The 22,534-nt window shown below is 38.8% G+C and overlaps 2 protein-coding genes across 2 annotated transcripts in view; both read right to left on the bottom strand.

Moving 5' to 3' along the window:
- The window catches only part of lrrc38b (leucine rich repeat containing 38b), a 22,769-nt gene extending 4,710 nt beyond the window's left edge, over positions 1 to 18,059 (bottom strand). The window contains exon 1 of the mRNA XM_037679893.1: positions 17,432 to 18,059. Coding sequence (XP_037535821.1) covers positions 17,432 to 18,059 — 628 coding nt within the window. The remainder of the gene's footprint in view (positions 1 to 17,431) is intronic.
- A 140-nt stretch (positions 18,060 to 18,199) lies between these two features.
- LOC119412855 (ephrin type-B receptor 2) overlaps positions 18,200 to 22,534 on the bottom strand; it is a 169,036-nt gene continuing 164,701 nt past the window's right edge. Inside the window, exon 4 of the mRNA XM_037679891.1 lies at positions 18,200 to 18,243. Coding sequence (XP_037535819.1) covers positions 18,200 to 18,243 — 44 coding nt within the window. The remainder of the gene's footprint in view (positions 18,244 to 22,534) is intronic.

The raw sequence follows: 22,534 nt of genomic DNA, 5'->3' as shown, positions 1-22,534 counted from the left end.
TCATGTTGCTGCTGATCTGTTTCATGTTGCTGCTGATCTGTTTCAATGTTGATGTGTTCATGCGTGCACATCTGCTCACAGACTCATGTTCATGTTTGTGCTGATGTTCAATGTTTTATGTTATGAGTGCTTGGTGTATATTTAGTTGATGTTTTTCTTAGTTCATATCTTAGATGTTATTACTGTTTTTCTTATACATTTTATTGTTGGATGTAACTGGGACCCTGTGTACATAATTTCGCTCCACCACATGTACCACATGAGGTGCGAATGACAATAAAGAAACTCTGACTCTGACTCTGAGATGATAGGACGGGGTGGGACTTGTGACTCCAAAAGTCAAACAAAAGAGTAATAGTTTAGTGCAATGCCAGGGACAAACAACTGCACACATGTATTTAAGGTCAAGATTTAGAATGTTTGTGGGAGGAAGATGTAGAATCTGAAAACAACAACAAACAAATCTGCATGGAGAAAACAAACATTGCACAGCAAAATCCAAGCAAACTGTCTTTGCTGTGGGTGACGGCACTAAGAACACCTGCAGGCCATCCCAAGCCCATGTTTTTATTTTGATTATGACACCATGATATATTCACATTTGGTCTTTTACACTGATTTCCAAAAAGGTGTCTTTTTTTTTTTCTTTACATTGTAATGGTTTAACATTTTTTGAAAAAAAAATTACATTTTAGACATGGAAAGAGGTGCAAAATTTGCAATTTCTTTCAGTAAATTTGTCATATAATCTGATCCTGACTTGGAAGCATTCAATCTTTAGTGGCCCAGTCTCAGCACCCTTACCTATTACCAATAAATTTACTGATTATAGAATATTTTAAGGTGTGTTCATGGAACAGCATACATCCATTCAATAAAGTTGTGTATACTGCTGAAACTCACTTGAAGTAACTACCACCTTTATAATAAATCCAATAAAACAAATTGCATTGGCTTGTTTTAAGAAGGGGATTCCAAAATTATTTGTTTCTGTCTTATCTACAACCATAACATAAACGTTGATAAAAATTAAAAAATCCTCTATTTTATACAGTCTGTTTTGACAATTCGTATTTTTTGATAAATGAGTCATATTCATTATACGGTTATAGCACCTATAAGCAACACTTCAAAGGTTTGCTGTTTACCACTTCAGTCTGCTCTCGCTTCCTCTAATGAATAGGAGTTAATAAAAAAAATAAACATTTCTTGAGAGTATCAGCAAAACTTGAAATTTTCCCAAAATTAATGTTTGAGTTCTAATGCAGTGGTCCCCAAACCCCGGGCCGCGGACCTTTACAGGTACGTGGGTCAATTGGTACCAGGCCACACAGAAATAATACAAAACTTACATTATTTCCGTTTTATTTACTTTGTAGTATCTGATTCTGAGCGATGTTTTATTTTGGAAAATTACTGGATTCTCTCCACCACATCTTTCTATAACTCACTCTTGACGCAGGTCAATATGCTTGCCTCGGTCACATGGCAACCTTCTTAAAGGGACTGCTCCCGCGACCCATTCGCCAACAAACCAGGGGACTCCATCGTGTCTATGCAAGAAGAAAATGAACTGCTGGAGATCGCAAATGACGGTATGTTTGAGACAATAACTCTGCCGGTGTTCTGGATTACAGTCATGGCAGAATACCCTGAGATCGCCACAACAACACTGAAAACCCCGTTGCCATTTCCGACATCCTATCTGTGTGAAGCAGGGTTTTCTGCAGTGACAGTAACCAAAACAAAATTACGGAGCAGATAAGCAACACACTTCAGGCGTCACTGTCTCCCATTACCCCTAGATGGGACCATCTCATTGCAGAGAAATAAGCTGATTTAGCATTATGGTGAGTTGGATTTTTCATGCACTTTATATTTGTTTTTGCGCTGTATCTTATGTTGAAGGCACGTTTAACCTTTACTATTACGAGCAGAGAGTGTAGGGCTGAGAGGCCGTTACTCATGTTATGATGTTGGCACGACGTTATGAGGATGCTCCTAATAAAGATGCATACACAGTGGATTCACGTTTATTATTATGTTTAGAAAATACCAGTTTTTATGCTGGTCGTATCATTTTATTTTGTTGTTTTTATCCACCACACCTTAAAGGCTGGTCCATGAAAATATTATGTGACATTAAAGTGGTCCGTGGTGCAAAAGAGGTTGGGGACTGCTGTTCTAATGGGCAAAAGTGTTACCATGAGAGAGAGTTTATGATGTTTGTGTGGGTATGCAAACCACTGTTTATCAATTTTGTTTTAAATTACTTTTTATTTTTCTTATTTGTCTCACTAAATTTGTTATTTTTATCCAGAACTTTTTTCCATCATCTGCTATGAGACACATTTTGTTCCCATTAGGTGTTGTTTGATGAGTCTTAAAAACATTTATTTGACACAAACCTGAAATAAGTTTGCTTTTAAAACAAATAATATAGAAAATGTTCACAACAAAATGTGCAGAATTTAAGCAGAAGCCATGATTTGTGTTGCCACAGATTAAAAATTTGAATGTCAAAACATGAAAACAGACTTGGACTGTCTGACCAATGAGGGATCTACCAACAGCTGTGGCACTTGGCAAAAAGTGACCTTCTGAAGCAAAGACTATAATGACAGTTTCTCATAATTAGAAGCCGTTTGTTAAGAGGATCTCCAGATTTCCGTGAATATATCCTCATTAAACAAACACAGGACACTGAAACCTAAGTCTTACCAGATAATTATTGACTGAGATGCTTTTAGTCTAAACATTTAACCTATTCCAGCTTCAAGCTCATTTGTTTTACATATTATTTTGAACCAGATCTATCTGTTTTGACAAGTTAATTAATAAAATAGCTAAATCTAATATTGCACAATCAATTCATTCAATAAAGAGATGCAGGCTTTGCTGACTTTTTGAAAACTGCATAGTTGGCTTTCTGTTTTCCTGGCACCACTGACGCGACCCACTTTTTACCTGAACAGATTGTTGGATAAAAATATCCTCTTTTCATTTTACGTACTCAAAGAAGCCGCACTCGAGGACACGAGAAGATTTTTACCGGTTTTACTTGCAAGGGCAGACGTTCACAACAGGTTACACAGATGTCCAGAAGTTTTACATGCATGGAGCTCAGTCATGAGAATCTGCCACGGGCAGTGTGTGCGATTTGTTTTTAATAACCTTTTTATAACCTTATCAGCTTTTTCACCACTTTGTTAACTGAGAATCTTCACCAGCTTATCAGCTCTCACAGCTCACAGGCAGACTGATGACCTTGGCCATCCAGCTGCACATGCAGGATCAAATCATCTCCTCATTCATCTCTCTGAGAGTGAAAAGAACTCTGCTAACTCCAACACATGGTTCACGGGCAGTTACATTCTCAGTAGTAGTTAAAAACATCCCTAAACCTTCAACAACATTCCCGGACACAGATTGTCACAATATTGGATGAATGCTGCACCACTTTGTTAATACAGTAGCTTAGAAGGGACAAACTGCCTCTAGAACAGATATTTTGGGTTTATTCATGACCAACTTAAGGAGCAGTTGGAAGTTTGTATTTGGGTCCTCTTATTGTTTTCTGCATATAAAATTATACTGCATCCCATCTAAGGAACTCCTAAAGATAATTTTAATAATTTATTTACGGCAAGGATTTTTCATATCCTTTTCCACCCTATATATATATTTTTAATAGTTATGTTCAAAAAGGTTGTGCATGAATAGTCCCACACAATGAATTGAAACACAGATGGGTAGTTTGTGTTGCCAGTTGACTTGTGAAAATGGAAAAGATGTGTTATTTGTAGTTTGAGGCACTTTCTCTAAAGGGTTTTTTTGTGCTTTGGGGATTAAAAATCCTTGGAACACCTGGTTGTCACACTAGAGCAGCAGAATTGCAATCAAAAATTAAAAACGAGCCAAAGCCGGAAGCAAAACTAAACACTGAAGACTCTCAAAAGCTGATGTGTTTCTGTTTCAGGGAACCTTTAATAAATTTGACGTGTTGTGCTGCTCCAGCAAAGAACACAAAGTAACATAAAGTCAATTTTGTTACAGTATATGCTGGGTTAGGAGCAGTGGTGGACAAAGTACTCAATTCTAATATGTCGGTAAAAGTATTGATACTCATGGTCAAATCTTACTCAACTACAAGTAAAAGTTGCTCAGTCAAAAGTTTACTCAAGTAAAAAGTACTGAAGTACTTTTGAAAATATTTAAGTATTCTAAAGTACATGCATTTAAAAAAATACTCAAGTATATAAAAGTACAAATTATATTTTCTAATATCAGTGCATTGCTGTATTGTTTTGAGTGATTTTACAGAAACTTGTAACTCTGAAACCACCTGATGATGTAGAACCACTCTAGCACCACATGCCTTAATAAAACCTTTAAACTACAAATAACTTCCCTGCATTTTACGTTTGTGGAAAGTCATGGAAATCCCAACAGATGATGCACATTTAGTCTTCAGTATTCATACATCGCATCGTTTGTCTGTAAACAAAGTGCGTATATTGACAGCAACAACTTAACACAGGAGAGGAAACGGTAACACTGATAACTGAAAGTTCTGCCATACTTAACACAGAAGCTTACAAAACAAAGAATGTTCTGCACAGATGACTCGAGCATAATACCTGAATCAACAACTGGCCAACTGCATTTCAGGAAAGAAAAACAGCAACAGCGGATTAAAAAGCTGAGCCAAAAAGGACAAGTAACAAGAAGCGTCCTAGAAATGTAGTGGAGTCGAAAGTCATAAGATCTCAAAAACACAAACACTCAAGTAAAGATACTCAGAAGATGTACTTAGGTACAGCACTCAAGTAAATGTACTTGTTACTGTCCACCACTGGTTAGTAGTGCTGTAACGGTACATATCGGTGTATTGAACCTTTTCGGTACAGCATGTTCGGTTCGGTCCACGTGCGTACCGTTTCGGTTATTTTTTCACATATTAAATTTTATTAATGAGAGATTATGCGCCGCGGAACTAAAGTTCCTAAGCATGTTTCAGCACGGCGCTATTAATTGTTGCATAGTCTTGCAGTACGTGAAGCAGAAGCAGCCTAGCAGGCAACGAACAAGTCTTGAAACGACATCATCCGAATGTGAACGTCTCTTCTAGCAGCTTGGTGCAAAGACCGATAACAGCAGCATTTAAACAACCTTTATCAGGTAATTCAGATCGGTCCAAAGCAATAACACAAGCTGTAGGAGTTTTTAAAGCTCTGGATCTACGTCTGTATTCTGTTGTTGATGCACTGGCTTTAAGCATATGATTAAAGTTCTTGAGCCCTGCTGCCTACGACATCTCATCACGTCAACACTTCAACCAAAACGTTGTACCAGCACTTTATGAAAAAGCTAAAACTGATCGTCAACAAGCTCTGGACCCCAGATTTAAAGCTCAGCCACATGATGATGATGATGAGTGAGAGAGGATATTCAACCACCTCATAGCAGAAATGATGACCGTGCAAGAAGAGGTAATATTACTGTATTATTATGATCTAATTAACTTTTTTTTATTTAAAATTATGATCTTATTAACTCGTTTTGCTTTTTTATCTCTTTGTGTTTGCAGTCTGAGGATGTCACCGAGATAGCAGCTGAGTCTTCTTCCTCTTCAGGGATTTTTTTTTTATTTATTTTTATACAAACGTATAGTTCAATTGGCATATTTTCAAAATAAACATTTTGTAAGTCTTTATTTTTGGCCTTTTTTGTACCGAAAATTAACCGAACCGAGCCCTCCTTGAAACAGAACCGAACCAAAATGTGATTTAGCGTACCATTACACCCCTACTGGTTAGGAGTGACATGTATTCAAAAGCTCCAGTTTCCTCCCGGTGTCTAAATAAATGAGTGTTGGGTAAATTACAGATGCTACATTGACCTTAAGTGTGAGTGTGTCCTGTGTGTTGGCTCTGTGATGGATTGCAAACCTGTGCTGAATGTATACCCCACCTTTAACCCATTGACAGCTGTTCTAGATTCAGACTCTTAGTGACTCTCACCAAAACAAATCTACTGAAAAAGAACATGACTAAAATATTATATTAACATTTCATCTGGCAGCTGTGACCCAAGCGGAAGAGAGATTTTCTTCTGACAGGTGAGTTAATCATGAGCTCCATCACGTGTCAAAATATTTTCAGGCCAGACATTGAAAGCTGTGCACGATATTAAAGACAAAAGTGCTGCTGATGCAGAGTGCAAGTGTGTATTAAAACGTATCGGTGTCAAGTTATTTTGCATTCAATTTATTTTATCTTACTTGCAAAGCACTTGCTTATGTTTGAGATAACAGATCAACACAATGTTCCAGCAGCAGACCAATTGGTTCTGTCAAAAGTTGTTTTAGAACTCATATAAGATTCAGTGGAACAGGGCAGATAGTGAGAGTTTAAAAACTAAATAAATGAACAATATGCACTGCCCTGACATGCATTCTCTTAAGAAGATATAAATGTATAGCGCAACAAACTTCCTATCTAAAACAGACACAGCTTAAAGCACTGAAAGTTGTACTCGGTGACTTATACGACCTGTAAATAGAGCTTCAAACTGATTTATGTTTGTTCTTTACTTACACCGAAGACTATTTAGCACAAACGGGTGCAGCTGATGCCGTCAGAGAATACAAAGTAGCAACATCCTGATGCATGCTCAATAATTCTGAACTAAGTTGCAACAATAACATAATAACAATAACAACAACAATACTTGCACGAATGTTGAGAAGCCTTTTGTCGTATGCATCCACCTATTTTGTCATAAGCTCCACGGTGAAGTTATGGCTGCCGGTTTTATTGATAACAGAAATAAATCTTGTTATGTAATTAACTTTATAGTTTTGCTATTGTTGGATGTAACTGGGACCGTGTGTACATAATTTTGTTCCACCTCATGGACCACATGTGGTGAAATGACAATGAACCTACTTGAACTTGAACTTTCCTCAGAGCAGCCAATATCGACTCAGTGAGGACAGATGACCACAGGAAAGGCAGACTAATACTTCCCATGTAAGACACCAGGGATAAAAATGATTTTCTAAATGTTATTCATAATTGCTTAACGTTATGAAGAAAAATTAGTTTTCTCATTGATTTTTTTTTTTAATGCTATACAGGAGTAAATATTTCATCCTTTGAAACTCTTAAGCTGTGAAAGCTGTATGTTGAATCATTTTATATTTTGATTTGAGTATGAAGTCGAGAGTTAAATATAACCATAAAAAAACTTTTTAAAGTTCTGATACAACGACATTTTCTCACTCATGACCTAAAAATTCTTCTGATAGCAAACACGGTGGTTGCAGAGCGGGCCGCTGTTTAGTAATGCAGCAGAAATCACACCCTTACACTCCCAGGTACGTTGGCTCACACAGATCTGTTTCAGTTCTGGCACAGACTGTTGATGGATTACATTCAGGATTACAGCCAGTCGACAGGATAGGGTATCTCCTGTCTCAGTCGTGATTGATCTACCTTTTGTGGCAGACTGATATCGGCAGCTTGTTTCACCTCTCTCCCTTAACACTAGTCTATCTTTCCACATTGATCCATGCACTGTAGTCATGCATTTGTGCACTTGTGTTGGAAATCCAAAATGTATTTCTTAAAAAGAACTAGGCACTTTCAGTTAAACATACCAACTGTGCCACTCACGTCCAAAACACATAATGAATCGGATATGATTTTAGAGGCACGTAAATGATAGAGTTGATGACATGTGTGCAATGCATCTACAAAACAAGCACCAATATGAAGGGTGTAAGAAGGAACAAATCAGAATGAAAACAATTTACTATAAAAGAAGAAATCCACTGTTGGTCATCCCTTTCCATGTACAAAATATTGTAATTACAAAGCAGTGAGAAGAAGGGGTGCCGAGGGCTCTGCAGCACCATGCGATAAATTTCAGATTACATGCATGACCAAATATATTGTTAAGAAATGATTCAATACAAAAATAAAACCAAGTTTCATTAGGGTGGTATGGTGGCTCAGTTGGTACAGCTGTTGCCTCTCAGCAAGTAGGTTGCCACTTCAAATCCTGGCCCCGGACCTTTCTGCATGGAGTTTGCATGTTCTCTTTGTGCATGCATGGGTTCTCTCTGGGTACTCCAGTTTCCTCCCGCAGACCAAAAACATGCACGTTGGGCTGATTGGTAACTTTAAATTGTCCCTAGGTGTGAGTGAGAAAGTGAATGGTTGTTTGTCTCAATGTGTCCCTGTGATGGACTGGAGACCTGTCCCGGGTGTCCACCGCCCTAGGAAGAAGCAGGTAAAAGGTAATGGATGGATGGATGGATGGATGGATGGATGGATGGATGGATGGATGGATGGATGGATGGATGGATGGATGGATGGATGGATGGATGGAAGTTTCATAAGTTCTGTATGTTTGAATTGCAATGTTAGTTTAATATTATGGAATTTGAAAAACTGATATGGAAACGAGCATGCTAAGGATTTATTTGCAACATGTTATAACAATTAAACGTGGTGTTTTTACTTCCCTTTATATTGTAAGCATACAACGCTTTTTAAGCTTGTATTCAGATATGTGTTGTCAGTGTGCATTTGTCTGCATGTATTTAGTGTTATAATATTTTTCCAAGTCCAAGTCAATTTTATTGTCATTTCCATCACATGTGGTACATGAGGTGGAACGAAATTATGTACATAGGAACCCAGTTACACCCCAAAATAACAAAATATAAAGTACAAAACAAACATTAAATAATAGGGATGCACGATAGTGGATTTTTGGCCAATATCCGATATGCCGATATGAAACTTATTTGGCCGATAACCGATACCAATACTGATTTTTTTTTTCACTAGACCTATTTACAGAGACTACATAGCTTTCTCTGCCGTGTAATTAAAATAATACATTATTCTGCACGGTCTTTATCAGTTTGTCCTGCAACCAAATGCAGATGCCAAAAAGGGAGCTGAAAATGATGCAACACTTTAACTTGGATTATGTTTAATGTCAAATGCATTCAAGACATTTACTCTCTCTAACAATGACAACACTTGAACAGTGCAAATTTGTAAATTTTCACAAATCTAAACTCAACCTGTTCACAAGCGCCAAGTGAAAAGTGCATAAGTAGTTGTGCATTAATAGATATGTTTGACAGTTTCTTAAATTAAAAAGTAACTTAAAACAGAAACCTTTAACATCGGTGAGTTTTTTTGATGGAATGGCCGATGTTCGATATTTAACATTATCGCTAATATCGGCCAATACCGATACCATGCCGATACTATTGTACATCCCTAGTAAATAAGGATCTAAGATATACACTAAGATATATGCTAAACGAACGCCAAATGGTTACATAAAAGATCTAAGATATACACTAAACACTAATATTGTAAAACAATACGGTGTAACAACGAATGAATTTTCATAGAGTCCTGAAATTTATTTTACCCATATTTGCACCCCTGAGTGAAACATGTTCCTTTCTTTCTCTCCTGTCATTACCTATTATTTTAACGAGACTAATTCAATAAATCTTAGTTTTAATTGTTTTGCGGTAAACAAGAAGTAGAAAACACAAGTCAGTAAGACACAGCAATGAATGATTCTAAGATTTCCCCTTCAAATTTTCTATGTGCAGTAGCTGATGCAGTCATTTTTTAACTAATCCTGTCCACCTTTTCAGCTCTCCCTTGCCAGCACGATTTCTCTCACATCCTAACTTTAAATAAACATTAAAATAGGCCAAGATAAAACAAGCCGTCAGCCTGTGTTAATGGAACAGATTTTTTTTTTCACAAATACCCATGGGGGTGAAAATAGAAAGGGATGTTATAGAGAGCTGTGCAGCATCATGGGTGTGCCACGCAGAGCTGATCAGTGAAATCACATTTTCAGAGTTGGTTGTGCAGTGTGAAAACAGCTCTCAAAGGAGCAACTCATTTGGCTGTGAAGGAAAATTCAGACTTTGACCCAGCTGTCACAAACACGGGAAAGGTTCAGGTCATGACTAGTGTTGATAGCTAAGCCTTCATAGGCCTCAGTCCCAGTCTCCCATGAGAAACTGGTCTGCTCTGCCCTGTGGGCAGCTGTAGCTCCAGTTACCCTGGCCCATGTGCTCTCGAACTGTGTCACTCTGAATTATACATGGCCTTTGTTCATCCTTAACCCAAGAGCACTGGAGACAGCAGTGGATCATGTTTACACTCATTCTTCCATTGAAATATGTATGATCCTGATTGGTGGCTAATAAAACCTTTTACACGATAACCTAAAAGTGCATGTATGAAGATGGACACACTCAGGTGTCTGGTGACACTAATTTCTTTTTAAAGATTATGTAACTAGTGGAGTGGTTAATCTGCTTTAGCTCAGATAGAGTTTCATTTATCTGCAAAGCTGTCCATAAGAGACAAGCCTCGGCCGTGTGAAAGGAAATCTCTTTTGTTTATTTATTCATGCAGTTTAGCTCAAGAGGTCCAGAACTTTAGGCACCGTCCCATCACTTGTTATTCTGACTTACAGTAATGAAAGTAATACAAACAGAAAAGTGTGATGCACTGTGAGCTCTAAATCAAGAGGGAAATCAGGATGTGAAAAATGAAATGGGAATTGGATCTACAACATCAGTGCAGCTGTTTTATTATGCAGGCTTTCTGGAGGAGGCTATAAATTTATTTGGAAGCCTTGATAAAGTACAGCTCTGTTAGACTTAACAACAACAACAAAAAAAAAAAGCTATAGCTTTATTTTTTGTTGTTTAAGATTCCAATTATTTTACTGGTTCATAGGTCAGATTTTGTTTAAATATATGACACTGGAATAATAATGCATGAAAATGCAATAGTTTAGCTCACTGTGTAAGCTTAGTATTTGTCCCAGTGAGGAATTTAAATATAAATCTCAACATAAGGAAATGAAAATACATACAGTACATGTCTTTGTCACAAACCAAGTGCATAAATATGCTCTCATAAGACCATGGCTTTGTCACTTTTAATATTCTGCAACAACCAGATCTGGAATAAAGTTTATGATCCTGTGATCACATTAGTAAAAACATGGCAAACTTTAAGGACAAATTAATGAACTTTGAGAACTTTCAGCAGCCACACTGCAGTAATCTATTAGTCCTCGGTCACTAGAAGGATTGACAAAATGATTGTTTCTATTCAACTTATTTGACCTAATTTACAGCCATACAAACGACACAACAATGAGACGGACTTGGTTCAAAGCTGAGCGTTAGCATGTGAGCTCTATATGCATTTTATCAGGGATCCAAAGTTGTTGATTGTTTTATTTTAATTTTCAGAACCTGCAGAAAGAAACTCAACTTTCCTCCAGAGAATGGTGTTTAACATGTCTTAGCGCTTACATATGAAGGCTGTGAAATTACAGAACAACATGGACATATTCATATCTACAGTGGTAAGACTGATGAAGTTCTTCACCACTGAATTGTTAGTCGGAGGATATTTTTGAGAGCTGATAGCCAGGAGATTAAATCACAACAACCTACACAGCATCTGTCCTGTTCAGCAGAGATGTAGAAGGAAGTTTGAATCGTACAGGTTTGTAATTAAAATGTGCAGATGAAATCATCAGATGTATTATTCAGTTTTAGGCAGTAATTATATCTTGCTCATCCTGCTGCCCTTGGGTGAAAATCACCCACTAGGTCTCAGTTACCTCATGGGTCATTTTGACCAAAGGACATTAAATATTAAAACAGTAAATTAACTAACAACAGTAAAATCAATGCCAGTTTTCTGGAACTCTCTTCATAACATTTTAGAAGCAAACTTGTAGCACAGAAACAAGTCAAGAAAAGTGTACTGGTCTGTTAGTTTTACACAAAAAATGAACACATGTAACCGTTCTGGTGGCTGTTTTAGTTTAGAACTTTTAGACAAAGCTACAAGCTTTCTGCATCATTTTCACAATTCCTTTTATCTTTGAGGTATGTTGAACAAAAATAAATTAAATCCAAATAATGTTCCATAAGCATCAAGCTTTAGTATAAACAGAGTAATAATGGGGGAGAATTAGGCTTCTCAGTAGAAAACTCAAATAATGGATAATGGTCAAGTAAAAATCACAAACATGCTCTTGGAAAACCTTTGATAATACAATAACCTTTTATTCAAATGTAGTATTTTCTGGCACTCAGCTTGTGTTTCTTGTATGATTATATTAAAAAAGGTATTATATCTGTCTCAGATTCTCAACATCAAAACTTGCTGAATATGCGATATTGTATTTTAGAAGATTAATGGAGGGCGTTGAGTTCTTGTGTTACCCTGGCAAAGGGACAACCACAAACCACTCATAAATCCTGTTTTCTATAATTCGCTTTGTGTCTTATCTGCCGTTAGACTTCATTTTATCAGCAAATTGAAAAATAAAAAATACTGGCTATAAAACATAACTTTTAACACTTTCAGAAGCCAGTTGACAGCGAGCGGAGTGCTTATTGTGACATTTTGCTTGTTACATTGGGATTATTATGCAGTGTGGATAAGAAACAATGACTTGTTGTGGAAGCTAGAAATGTTTGAGCTTTTCCTTTTTTCTAAACTTTTAAAAACACATACAGAATATATATTAGGTTTGTTTTTCTTAATTTTGGCAAAATGTTGCAGGAGCAACAATGATAAATGAATAAATAAATAATAAATTACAGAAAAGCAACGCTAGAATGGACATAATTTATTTACTCAGCAACGAGATTTTAAGTTGAAACACCCACGCTTATGATGGTTGTTTAGAGTAGACACAAATTGGGAAGCTCATCAAGTCAAGCTCATTTACTAATGAATGTCCATCTGTTATTGCGTAACCACTTTTAATACAGTATTTCTGAGAATAGGTCATTGGATTTATTTTTTTTTTTTCCTGCAATTGAGCTTAGTCATTACGTTAATTAGGTCTGGCAGTGTAGTGCCTGCATTTGTGACCCAGCCATGTTTGCAGAACCATCTCACTGTAAGCCTGTCTGATACATCATGTCTTTCTCCCAGTGAGACTAAGAATTTACACGCCTTTTTTTAAATTTATTTTGAAACTAGGGGTAAACCACTTCTAATGGAAATAAATTAACTTTTAAAGCATTTTTATAATTTTATAATACAAACACTTGCAATCAATTCTGATATAATAGCTCCTTTTAGTAGTTTCATAGTAAAACATTAGTTCCTCTTTTCAGAGAAAGACGTTGGTCAAGAGGAAATATAAATGTGGGAAGACTGAAGAAAGGGGACAATAATATAAGGAGATAGAACGTAACACAAAGCAGGAGGGAGCAAAGGCAAAGCAGAAGGCATATGAGGAGTTGTAAGAGAGGCTGGACACTAAATAGGGTGAGATGGACTTGTACCGATTGGCGACTGGTGAGACAGAGGGATCAGGCTGGAAAGGATGTGCAGCAGGTTAGGCTTGTTAAAGATAGAAATGGTAATGTTCTAACAAGTGAGGAGTGTTTGATGGGAAGATGGAAAGAGTACTTTGAGGAGCTAATGAATGAAGAGAATGAAAGAGAAAGAAGAGTAGAGGTCATAGAATCAGTGGACCTGGAAGTGGGAAAGATAAGTGAGGGTGAAGTCCAGAAAGCTTTGAAAATAATGAAGAAGGGGGAGGCAGTGGGACCTGATGACATACCAGTGGAGGTTTGGAAATGTCTTGGAGAGATGGCAGTGATGTTTTTGATTCAAATATTCAATGACATATATGAGTGTGAGAAAATGCCTAAGGAATGGAGAAGAAGTGTGCCGATGCCCAATTTTTAAGAACAAGGGTAATGTACAGAGTTGTAGCAACTACAGGGGAATTAAGTTGATGAGTCAAACAATGAAGATCTGGGAGATAGTTGAGGAAGCTAGACTTAGATGAGAGGTGACTATTTGTGAGCATCAGTATGGTTTCATGCCATTAATGAGCACCACAAGTGCCATCTTTGCTTTGAGGATGCTGATGGACAAGTACAGAGAGGGTCAGAAAGAACGCCGTTGTGTCTTTGTGGATTTAGAAAAAGCATATGACAGGGTGCCGAGGGAGGAGGTGTGGTATTGCATGAGAAAATCTGGAGTGGCAGAGAAGTATGTTAGACTGATAGAGGACATGTATGAGGACAGCAGGACAGTGGTGAGATGTGCTGTAGGAGTGACAGATAGCTTCAAGGTGGAGGTGGGATTGATCAAGGGTCTGCTCTGAGCCCCTTCTTGTTTGCTCTGGTGATGAACTGAGAATTCTGCAGGAATTCCCATGGACTTTGATGTTTGCAGATGATGTGATCTGGAGCGAGGGCAGGAAACGGGTAGAAGAGAACTTGGAGAGGTGGAGGTATGCACTTGAAAGTAGAAGAATTAAAGTCAGCCGTAATAAGACAGAGTACATGTGTGTGAATGACAGGGAGACCGGTGGAACAGTGAGGCTACAAGGAACAGAGGTCACAAAGGTGCAGGACTTCAAGTACTTGGGGTCCACTGTCCAGGAAAACAGGGAATGCGGTAAAGAGGTAAAAAAGAAAGTCCAGGAAGGATGGTGTGGATGGAGAAAAGTGTTAGGAGTGATTTGCAAAAGGGTATCTGCAAAGGTGAAAGGAAAAGTTTGCATGTCTGGTAAATGGACTGTACTTATATTGCACCATTCTGTCTTATCAAAATATTCATGGTGCTTTACACTACAATCTGTGCCCTCATTTACCCATTCATATAGAACTATACTGTTTTTGAACCAAGAATAATCAGTGCTTCATCACATTAATACACCGATGGGACACACATTGGAGGCAATGAGGGGTTCAGGGTCTTGCCCAGGGACACTTTGGCATGGTGGAATCGAACCCCCAACTCTTGCATTGGAGGACAACCGCTCTAACCACTCATCCACAGCTACCCCACAGCTGGTGGGGTGGAGAGAGTGAGTGGGGTGGGATGGGATGGGGTGAGTGGGGTGGCTGGTGAGACCAGCTATGTTGTATGGTCTGGAGACAGCGGTACTGAAAAAAAGACAGGCAAAAGAACTGGAAGTGGCGGAAATGAAGATGAAGTTCTCATTAGGAGAGACTAGGATGGATAACATTAGGAATGAGATCATCAGAGGTAAAGCACAGGTTGAAGGACTGGGAGATAAAGTTAGAGAGGCCAGACTGAGATTGTTTAGACATGTCCAGAGGAGGGACAATGGGTATATTGGTAGAAGGATGTTAGAAATGCAGCTGCCAGAAAAAAGATTAAGAGGAAAACCCCAAAGTGGAGATATGTGGATGCAGCTAGAGAGGACATGGAGGTAGTTGGAGTGAGGACAGAAGATGCAGAGGACATAGTGAGATGGAGGATGATGACTCGTGGTGGCCCCTGAAGAGGGAAAAGCTGAAAGAAGAAGAAGAATCAACAGCATTTCATTTGTCGGACATTTAACTATGAAGAAATAAAGTTTAGTCTTATAGTCTTATTCACACTGCAAAGTAAAAATTAGAAAGTTTCAAACACCCCCAAAAGTCGATAAAACAAATTTAGCATTACAGTAAGTAAGTACATTCTTTTCTCTCTTATATTTAGTGCTCCATTTCCCTCCCTTTATATGTTGGTTTGATTTCATAGCCACAAAATAAGCACTAACTGATAAGGAAATAAGTTTCATTAGAAAGTCATTTTGTGAATGTGTTTAGTGCCGTTTGGCAGCCATGAGAACTGCTCGAGCAGACCTTTAACTTAATTTTTACTGTTAACTTCTGCTTTGCCAGCCTTGCTAATGCAATTCATTATTCTTAGAGCTGACAACACTTACAACCTGTGACTAATGCATTTGCAACCTTTCGCCTGGGGAACTGAAGATTTGTGCCAGTTTATAAAATGTATTGATGGCGGACAAACTATATGAAAGGAAAAAGAGGCCAGAATCAATGTTAAAGAAAGCCATCGCCTAAATCTTCATAGGAGGTTTGATTATGTGAGTAGTCAGCAGTTTTCAACAACCAAACATTTCCTAACCAATTATGGTAAAAGATAAATGGAAGTTTTTTGTTTGTTTGTTTGTTTTTCCACAATCATCAATTATATGCAATTGTAGTTATAAGAAAGAAAAAGACAAAGGCTGCCACTGAGGATTGGACTGGACACAAACTTTGCATTTATTTATTTATGATCCTCTCTACATGTTATACATATAATAATTTCCAGCATCTAAAATGCTCACATAGCACATTGCACAACACCTTGAGTTAGATTATCTGTGCCACTGGTAACCAAAACTGATCACTGTTTGTACAAACTAGTATTTGGCAGCCCAAGATCTGAACAGAATTGTCAGTTTTTAATAAACTGTGTTGTCTTTGGAAATCCCATCTGTGAGCCAAATTCAGGATTCTCACAGAAACACCCAATCCATGTTTTTGTTGGATATCTACAGTCTGAAGTAAAAAAAACGACAACAGCACGTGTCTCGAGTCATGTGTGGCTCAGCTGTCAGATCTGTTTATTCTTGCTTCTCTGCTCCCACATCCTAGCCTGCACTCATGAGATAACCGTTGTCTGATACATCCGCATGGACATCAGTGCTGTTTTACATTTGATTTGCTTTTAGCAGAACATACGTGGGCCTCACCGAGCACAAGATAAAAACGGATCTAGAAATAAATGGCTACAGACAAGATTTTTGTAGATAATTAAGATGATGTACAAAAATTTGAATTGTAGTTTTTGACTGACAAACTAATCTCATTATGCATACTTCTCCAATTATCTTCTTAGTTCACTAAAAACATGCGCTGAGTGTGCTTTGCAAAATCACTAGAATGTCCATCCTGTTACATAACCTAACCCTTCTGGCTGAAAGGTGGTGTTGGATTTGGTGGGCATAAATGTTTTAACTGGACAAAAGAAATATACACACAAAGGCATTGTCTGTATTTATTCTCAAAGGTGTAGAAAAAAGATTGTAGCATAAATGCTGCATTTACTAAAGGAAGTATTTTAGAAATATCCACCATACTGAAAAACCTGATTAGTCTTTTGAATTAGGAGCACAGGTCAGTGTTTGGTTTATCTACAAAAATTAACTTTAATATATGTAAGTTAATTTGTAACATGTTTCTTTACATCGTGCATAACAGCACAGTTTGTTGGCATGTTTAGAAACTAACTCTTGTTTTATGAGTGTCACATTCAAACAAGTGTTATTGTCTCATATTACACACCAAGTCTCGCACGTTATAAACTGTGCGGGTGGAGGAAGAAAGAGACAAATTTAGAACCAGGGACAGGGAGGGGGGTTTCCTCTCCTACAGGGAAAACATAAATAGAGCAGAGGAGTGTTATGGCAGTGGATTTACCATAATACTGCTGAACATTGCACTCAAATACCTTCATCTGGGTCATGCACAGCAAACAGAAAACTATTTTACAATGTGATTACTTACCATTTGGAAGCTTGTGACTGTTCTCGATTAGCCATTCAAACAGGCTGGCAAAGTTGCAATTGCATACCCAGGGGTTGCCCTCTAGTCTCACCACACGTAAGGAGGGCAACTGATTTAAAGCCCCCACTTTTAGGGTAGAGAGTGCATTACGTTCCAATTCAAGTTCTCGCAAAGAAGTGAGGCCCAGGAAAGCATCTTCATTCACCATGCTCAAATATGGATTGTTACCCAGTTTTAGTTTGATCAAGCTGCGTGTTTCCCCAAAAGTCCCCTTGGGGATTTCAGTCAAATTGTTGCTACCCAGGTCAAGGAAGACCAGTCTTGAAGAGGTGCTCAGGGTCCCAGGTTCTATGTAGGACAGGGTGTTGTTCCGGAGGTCCAAGTAGACCAAGTCACTGTACAGAACCAGAAAATCTGAGGGGATGCGGGGTATCCAATTGTCAGCTAGCAGAAGCCTTCGAACATCCAAGGGAATCTCCTCAGGAAGACGTGTCAACCCACGGCCGCTGCAGTCCACAGTGTGAGGATCTGGGCACTGGCAAGTCGTTGGGCAGTTTTCCCCCAGGGTCCAAAAAACAGAGGACAGCAAGATGAGGATAGGTTGAAGCCAGCAGACACATGGCAACATGGTCAAGAGGGTGAAAGAAGTTAGGGGAGAACAGGCTTAGGTTAACGACAAAAGGGAGAAGGTGGGTGGGGCTTGAGGACAAAAAGGTGAAGGTCAGAGGGCAAGGGAGGGAAAGGGATGAGTAATTGGGGAGAAGGGGATCAGTCCTCCTCAATAAGCATCCTGGCGTTATGAACAGGGATACCTGACCGCATTAAAGAATTATGAGATGGCTGAATAGCAGCGAAAACTGTTTTCTAAGAGATCAAGTAGCACGCTGCTGCGATAGAATAGCAGTTTGTTTTTAAATGAGCAATGAGAGGAAGATAGTAAGCAGTGAAATAAACTGAGCCAAACACAGAGCTGAGTGTAGCTTAGAAGAGGTGAACAAACACGAATGAGCCGGGGATGAAGAGAAGTCGGGGACACAGACAAGGGAGAGGGGGGTTGAGGAGAACGATGTGTTCGCCACACTACCTCACAGTTCGTCTGACAGCGGTGACAGACAAAGACAATGAGGGCTCTGACAAAAAAGGATATATGAAAATATGATTCAAGCATGACAAGCAATAAGTTGCATTGCTGCATCGATCCATTAGTCGGAGATCTTTGTGCAAAAAAGCCAGACGGTCTGAAAAGAAAGAGAGAAGCTCACGAAGCATAGCTCAAGTGTGTGGTGATGTTGCCCCCACCCCCCTTAGTTTTCCCTCTCTATCTTCCAGTGCACAAAAACATGCTGTAGAAAAGAGCAAAGCTTAGTGTTCCACAGCTTCATTTTAAGGCTGTTTGAGAGAGAATCCAAATGTCCAGGCAGGACCCTTGTGGATGTAGGTTTCAGTGCTGAGCTGCACACAGCCATGCCAATCCAATGTCTGCCGCTGAATCTACCACAGTTTATCTCATGCTCTCTCCCCTCTCCTTATTTTCAGGGGGCGTGCCTGAAACAGTGCTGTCAACATGTGATGTCACTTCCTATAGTGAAAAAAATATATGATTGGTTGTATTTCAAACTGTAAGAGACATAAATCATTCTGAACATCTAAATTAATGTACCTGCAACAGTATGTGCTCTTAAACATAATATTTTATGATTGTGGTACAAATTAATTACTTAAAGTCCCACTCATGTGCACGTTTTTCAGCCGTCAACCTGTTGTATAATCCTGTGAAAGCACAGGCTGCTTTGGTGCTCCGGTTCTATATTTTGGAACATTTTTTAAAAGAAATTTGATATTCTAATAGTTGTTAAGATAACCTAAAATGTAAATTTTTCTGTATGCAATGAGTTTGCATCTCAACAAAGTCAAAATGATTGATTGAGAATATATGCAGTGACTTTCCCAAATGTGATTTTCTCCAGCAGGTAAATGTAATTAGACCAAGGCTGTTGCAAGTGGATGATGAATTAGACATGTGGAGAGGAGGGTAGTGTGGCATTTCTGTGAAAGTAGTGCAGTCATGTGTGACGGTTTCCAGGTACCAAAATGAAATCATATTCTCTGCAGGCATTCAACATGGATTCCAAAGCTCATGTTGTGGTTGAAACTGAGCGTGCACACAACTGAACCTCAAAATAACAAGACAACTGGATCAAACAGCTCACTATATCCCTCATATGGCTAATTAGACATTACAAATGATGACTTTAGGCATTGCAAAACATCAGAACAGACTGTTAAATCACAATCTTGAGAAACTTGTAATCTAAAACTGATTGTGATGACAAATGATATTTGATAAATAATGTTTTCTAGTCGTGCATTACATAATCTGATGGAATAGCTTCCAACGTTTTTTTTTTATGCCAGAGTTTCCACGATGAGAAATGAACATGCTGTAAACATTTTGGTCAAACATTGTTTATAACCATCATAGAGCATGTCATGTTGTGATGTATCACATGATCTTGCACGATCTATTTGCATCTTGGGAATATTTTCATTCATTCAACTTTTATTTAGACAGGTTAATCCCAGTGAGTCTCTAGGACTCATTTACAAGAGAGACCTGATTTCAAGAAAGAATGATGACAACAATTGACAATCATAACAGAGGCATACAGATTTTTTTTAACAAATTAAAATAAGATGGCAAAACTAGCAATAAACAGCTAGATCGTATGGCGAATGTAGAAAACTAAAAACAGGAACATGTCTGCATTGGTCCTTGCCAGGGGTTCAACAGATTCTTAAAGCCACTTAGAGAGGTCAACATTGAGAGCTTCAGATCTTTTTGCAAGATATTCCAGGAAACATGAGCGGAGTAGGAGAAGGCCCTTTTGCCAAGTTCAGTCTGCACTGAGGGAACACTGCAGGTAATAATGTCCTGAGAGTGCACGCTGTAGCTGCACTCACACAGAGACATGTAAGAGGAGATGTATGAAGGCAGCAGACCAAGAAGTGATTTAAAGATGAATATATACCAGTGGAAGAGTCTGCTTGAAGTTAACAATGTCCAGCCAACCAGCGAATACAGGGTGCAGTGGTGGGTATGATAATCACAGCCAGTTATCTTGTAAATGACTCTCAGTGACTACCATACTAATGCTAAGCCAGCTGTAATGTACACTGACGATTAACCATTTTGTGTAGGCTAATGTCATTCAGCTGTGGAGGCTTACTTGAACTGAAATGACTCCAGAACTTAATCAGTTGTAGATGTAATAACATTTTGAGAGTTTCACTAAAACCTTTCCAGTGGTTTTTGATATTCAACTATATTTTGCAAAGATAAACACAGAGCTACAGTTAATGCAAATGTTTTAGGCAAAGACATCATGCGATGTGTTGCCCTCAAAGTACAGTTGTAGAGGTCAACCCATCCATCCATTATCTTCCGCTTCTTCCGAAGTCGAGTCATGGGTACAGCAGCTTGAGCACGGAGGCCCAGACATCACTTCTAGGAGGATTCCAAGGCATTCCCAGGCCAACCGAGAGACACTGGCTCTCCAGGGTGTCTTGGGTGTTCCCCAGGGTCTCCTACCTGTTGGACATGCCCGAAGCATGGAGGCACCCAGGGAGCATCCTTACCAGATGCACGAACCATGTCAACGGTTCCTCTCAATGTGGAGGAGCAGCGGTTTTACTCCGAGTCTCTCCCGGATAACTGAACTTCTCACAATATCTCTAAGGGAGAGTCCAGCTACCCTGCGGAGGAAACTCAATTCAACCGCCTGTATCCACAATCTCATTCTTTCAGTCACTACCCAGAGCTCGTGACCATAGGTGAGGGTAGGAACAAAGACTGACCGGCAAACAGAGAGTTTTGCCTTACAGCTCTCTCTTCACCACAATGGTCCGGTACAGAGACCGCAATACTGCAGACGCTACACCAATCCATCTGTCAATCTCATGCTCTGTTCTTCCCTCACTCATGAACAAAACCCAGAGATACTAGAACTCCTCCACTTGAGGCAGAACCTAATCCTCGACCTGAAGAGAGCAATCCACTCTTTTCCGGTTGAGGACCATGGCCTCAAATTTGGAGGTGCTGATTCTCATCCTAGCCACTTCACACTCGGCTGCGAACTGCTCCAGTGAGAGCTGAAGATCATGGAAGATGATGCCAACAGGACCACATCATCTGCAAAGAGCAGTGATGGAATCCTGAGGCCACCAAAATGGAATCCCTCTGACCCCTGGCTGCACCGAGAAATTCTGTCCATGAAAACTATGAACCGAATCGGTGACAACGGGCAGCTCTGGCTGAGTCCAGCTCCCACGCTGAAGGGGTCTGACTTACCAGCAATGCAAACCAAACTCTCACACCGCTTGTATAGGGACCGAACAGTCCGTAACAAAAGCCATCAATCCCATACTCATGGAGCACCCCCCACAGATGTCAACCCAATGATTGCTTTTTGAAATGAAAGCAGTTTACTTTTATTGTCAAATACTAAATAAAATTTAAAAAAACAACTTACCAATGCCTAACACAACCCATCTTTGTGTACTGAGAAACATCAACTAAAAGTCTACATATACTGTATATAAAAATAAATTTTCAAAGTAGGTTTATTTGAATGATTTTGACAGGTTTTAATGTTTTCTCCTTCAGCCTGGCAAACTTGTTTGCAGCTTCACCCTCCTAATGTCTCTAACCCGAAGAAGTAAATGTTTCTAACATGTAAAAATGAGCCACTTCTGAATGACATAATAAACACAGCTGTTGCCATCCAGGGTACGTGGTGCCGCCACACTCATCTGCTCATGTCTTATCATTGTAGTCTGTGCTAATGACTAATGCTTGAACTTGTATTAGTCATCCAGTTGTAGTGGGTCTTTATTCTATTGTTGCAATATACTGTAACCTCACAGCTGCAAGGAAACAAACTCAGGAAGAAACATTTTATAAATAAAAGAAATAGTATTTAGTTTTTTATATATATAAAATTTGAGGAGATAAATATGCTGTATAGAAATTGGAAATAAAGCTAAAACTACCTCTAATACATACCCCCCCACCACCACCATCACCATCACCACACACACACATAT

The sequence above is a fragment of the Nematolebias whitei genome, chromosome 7, assembly GCF_014905685.2.
Source record: "Nematolebias whitei isolate Nwh7 chromosome 7, NemWhi1, whole genome shotgun sequence".
In the NCBI taxonomy this organism is placed as follows: domain Eukaryota; kingdom Metazoa; phylum Chordata; class Actinopteri; order Cyprinodontiformes; family Rivulidae; genus Nematolebias; species Nematolebias whitei.
Note: the sequence above shows the minus strand (reverse complement) of the source record. Positions and strands in the feature narration are given on the sequence as shown.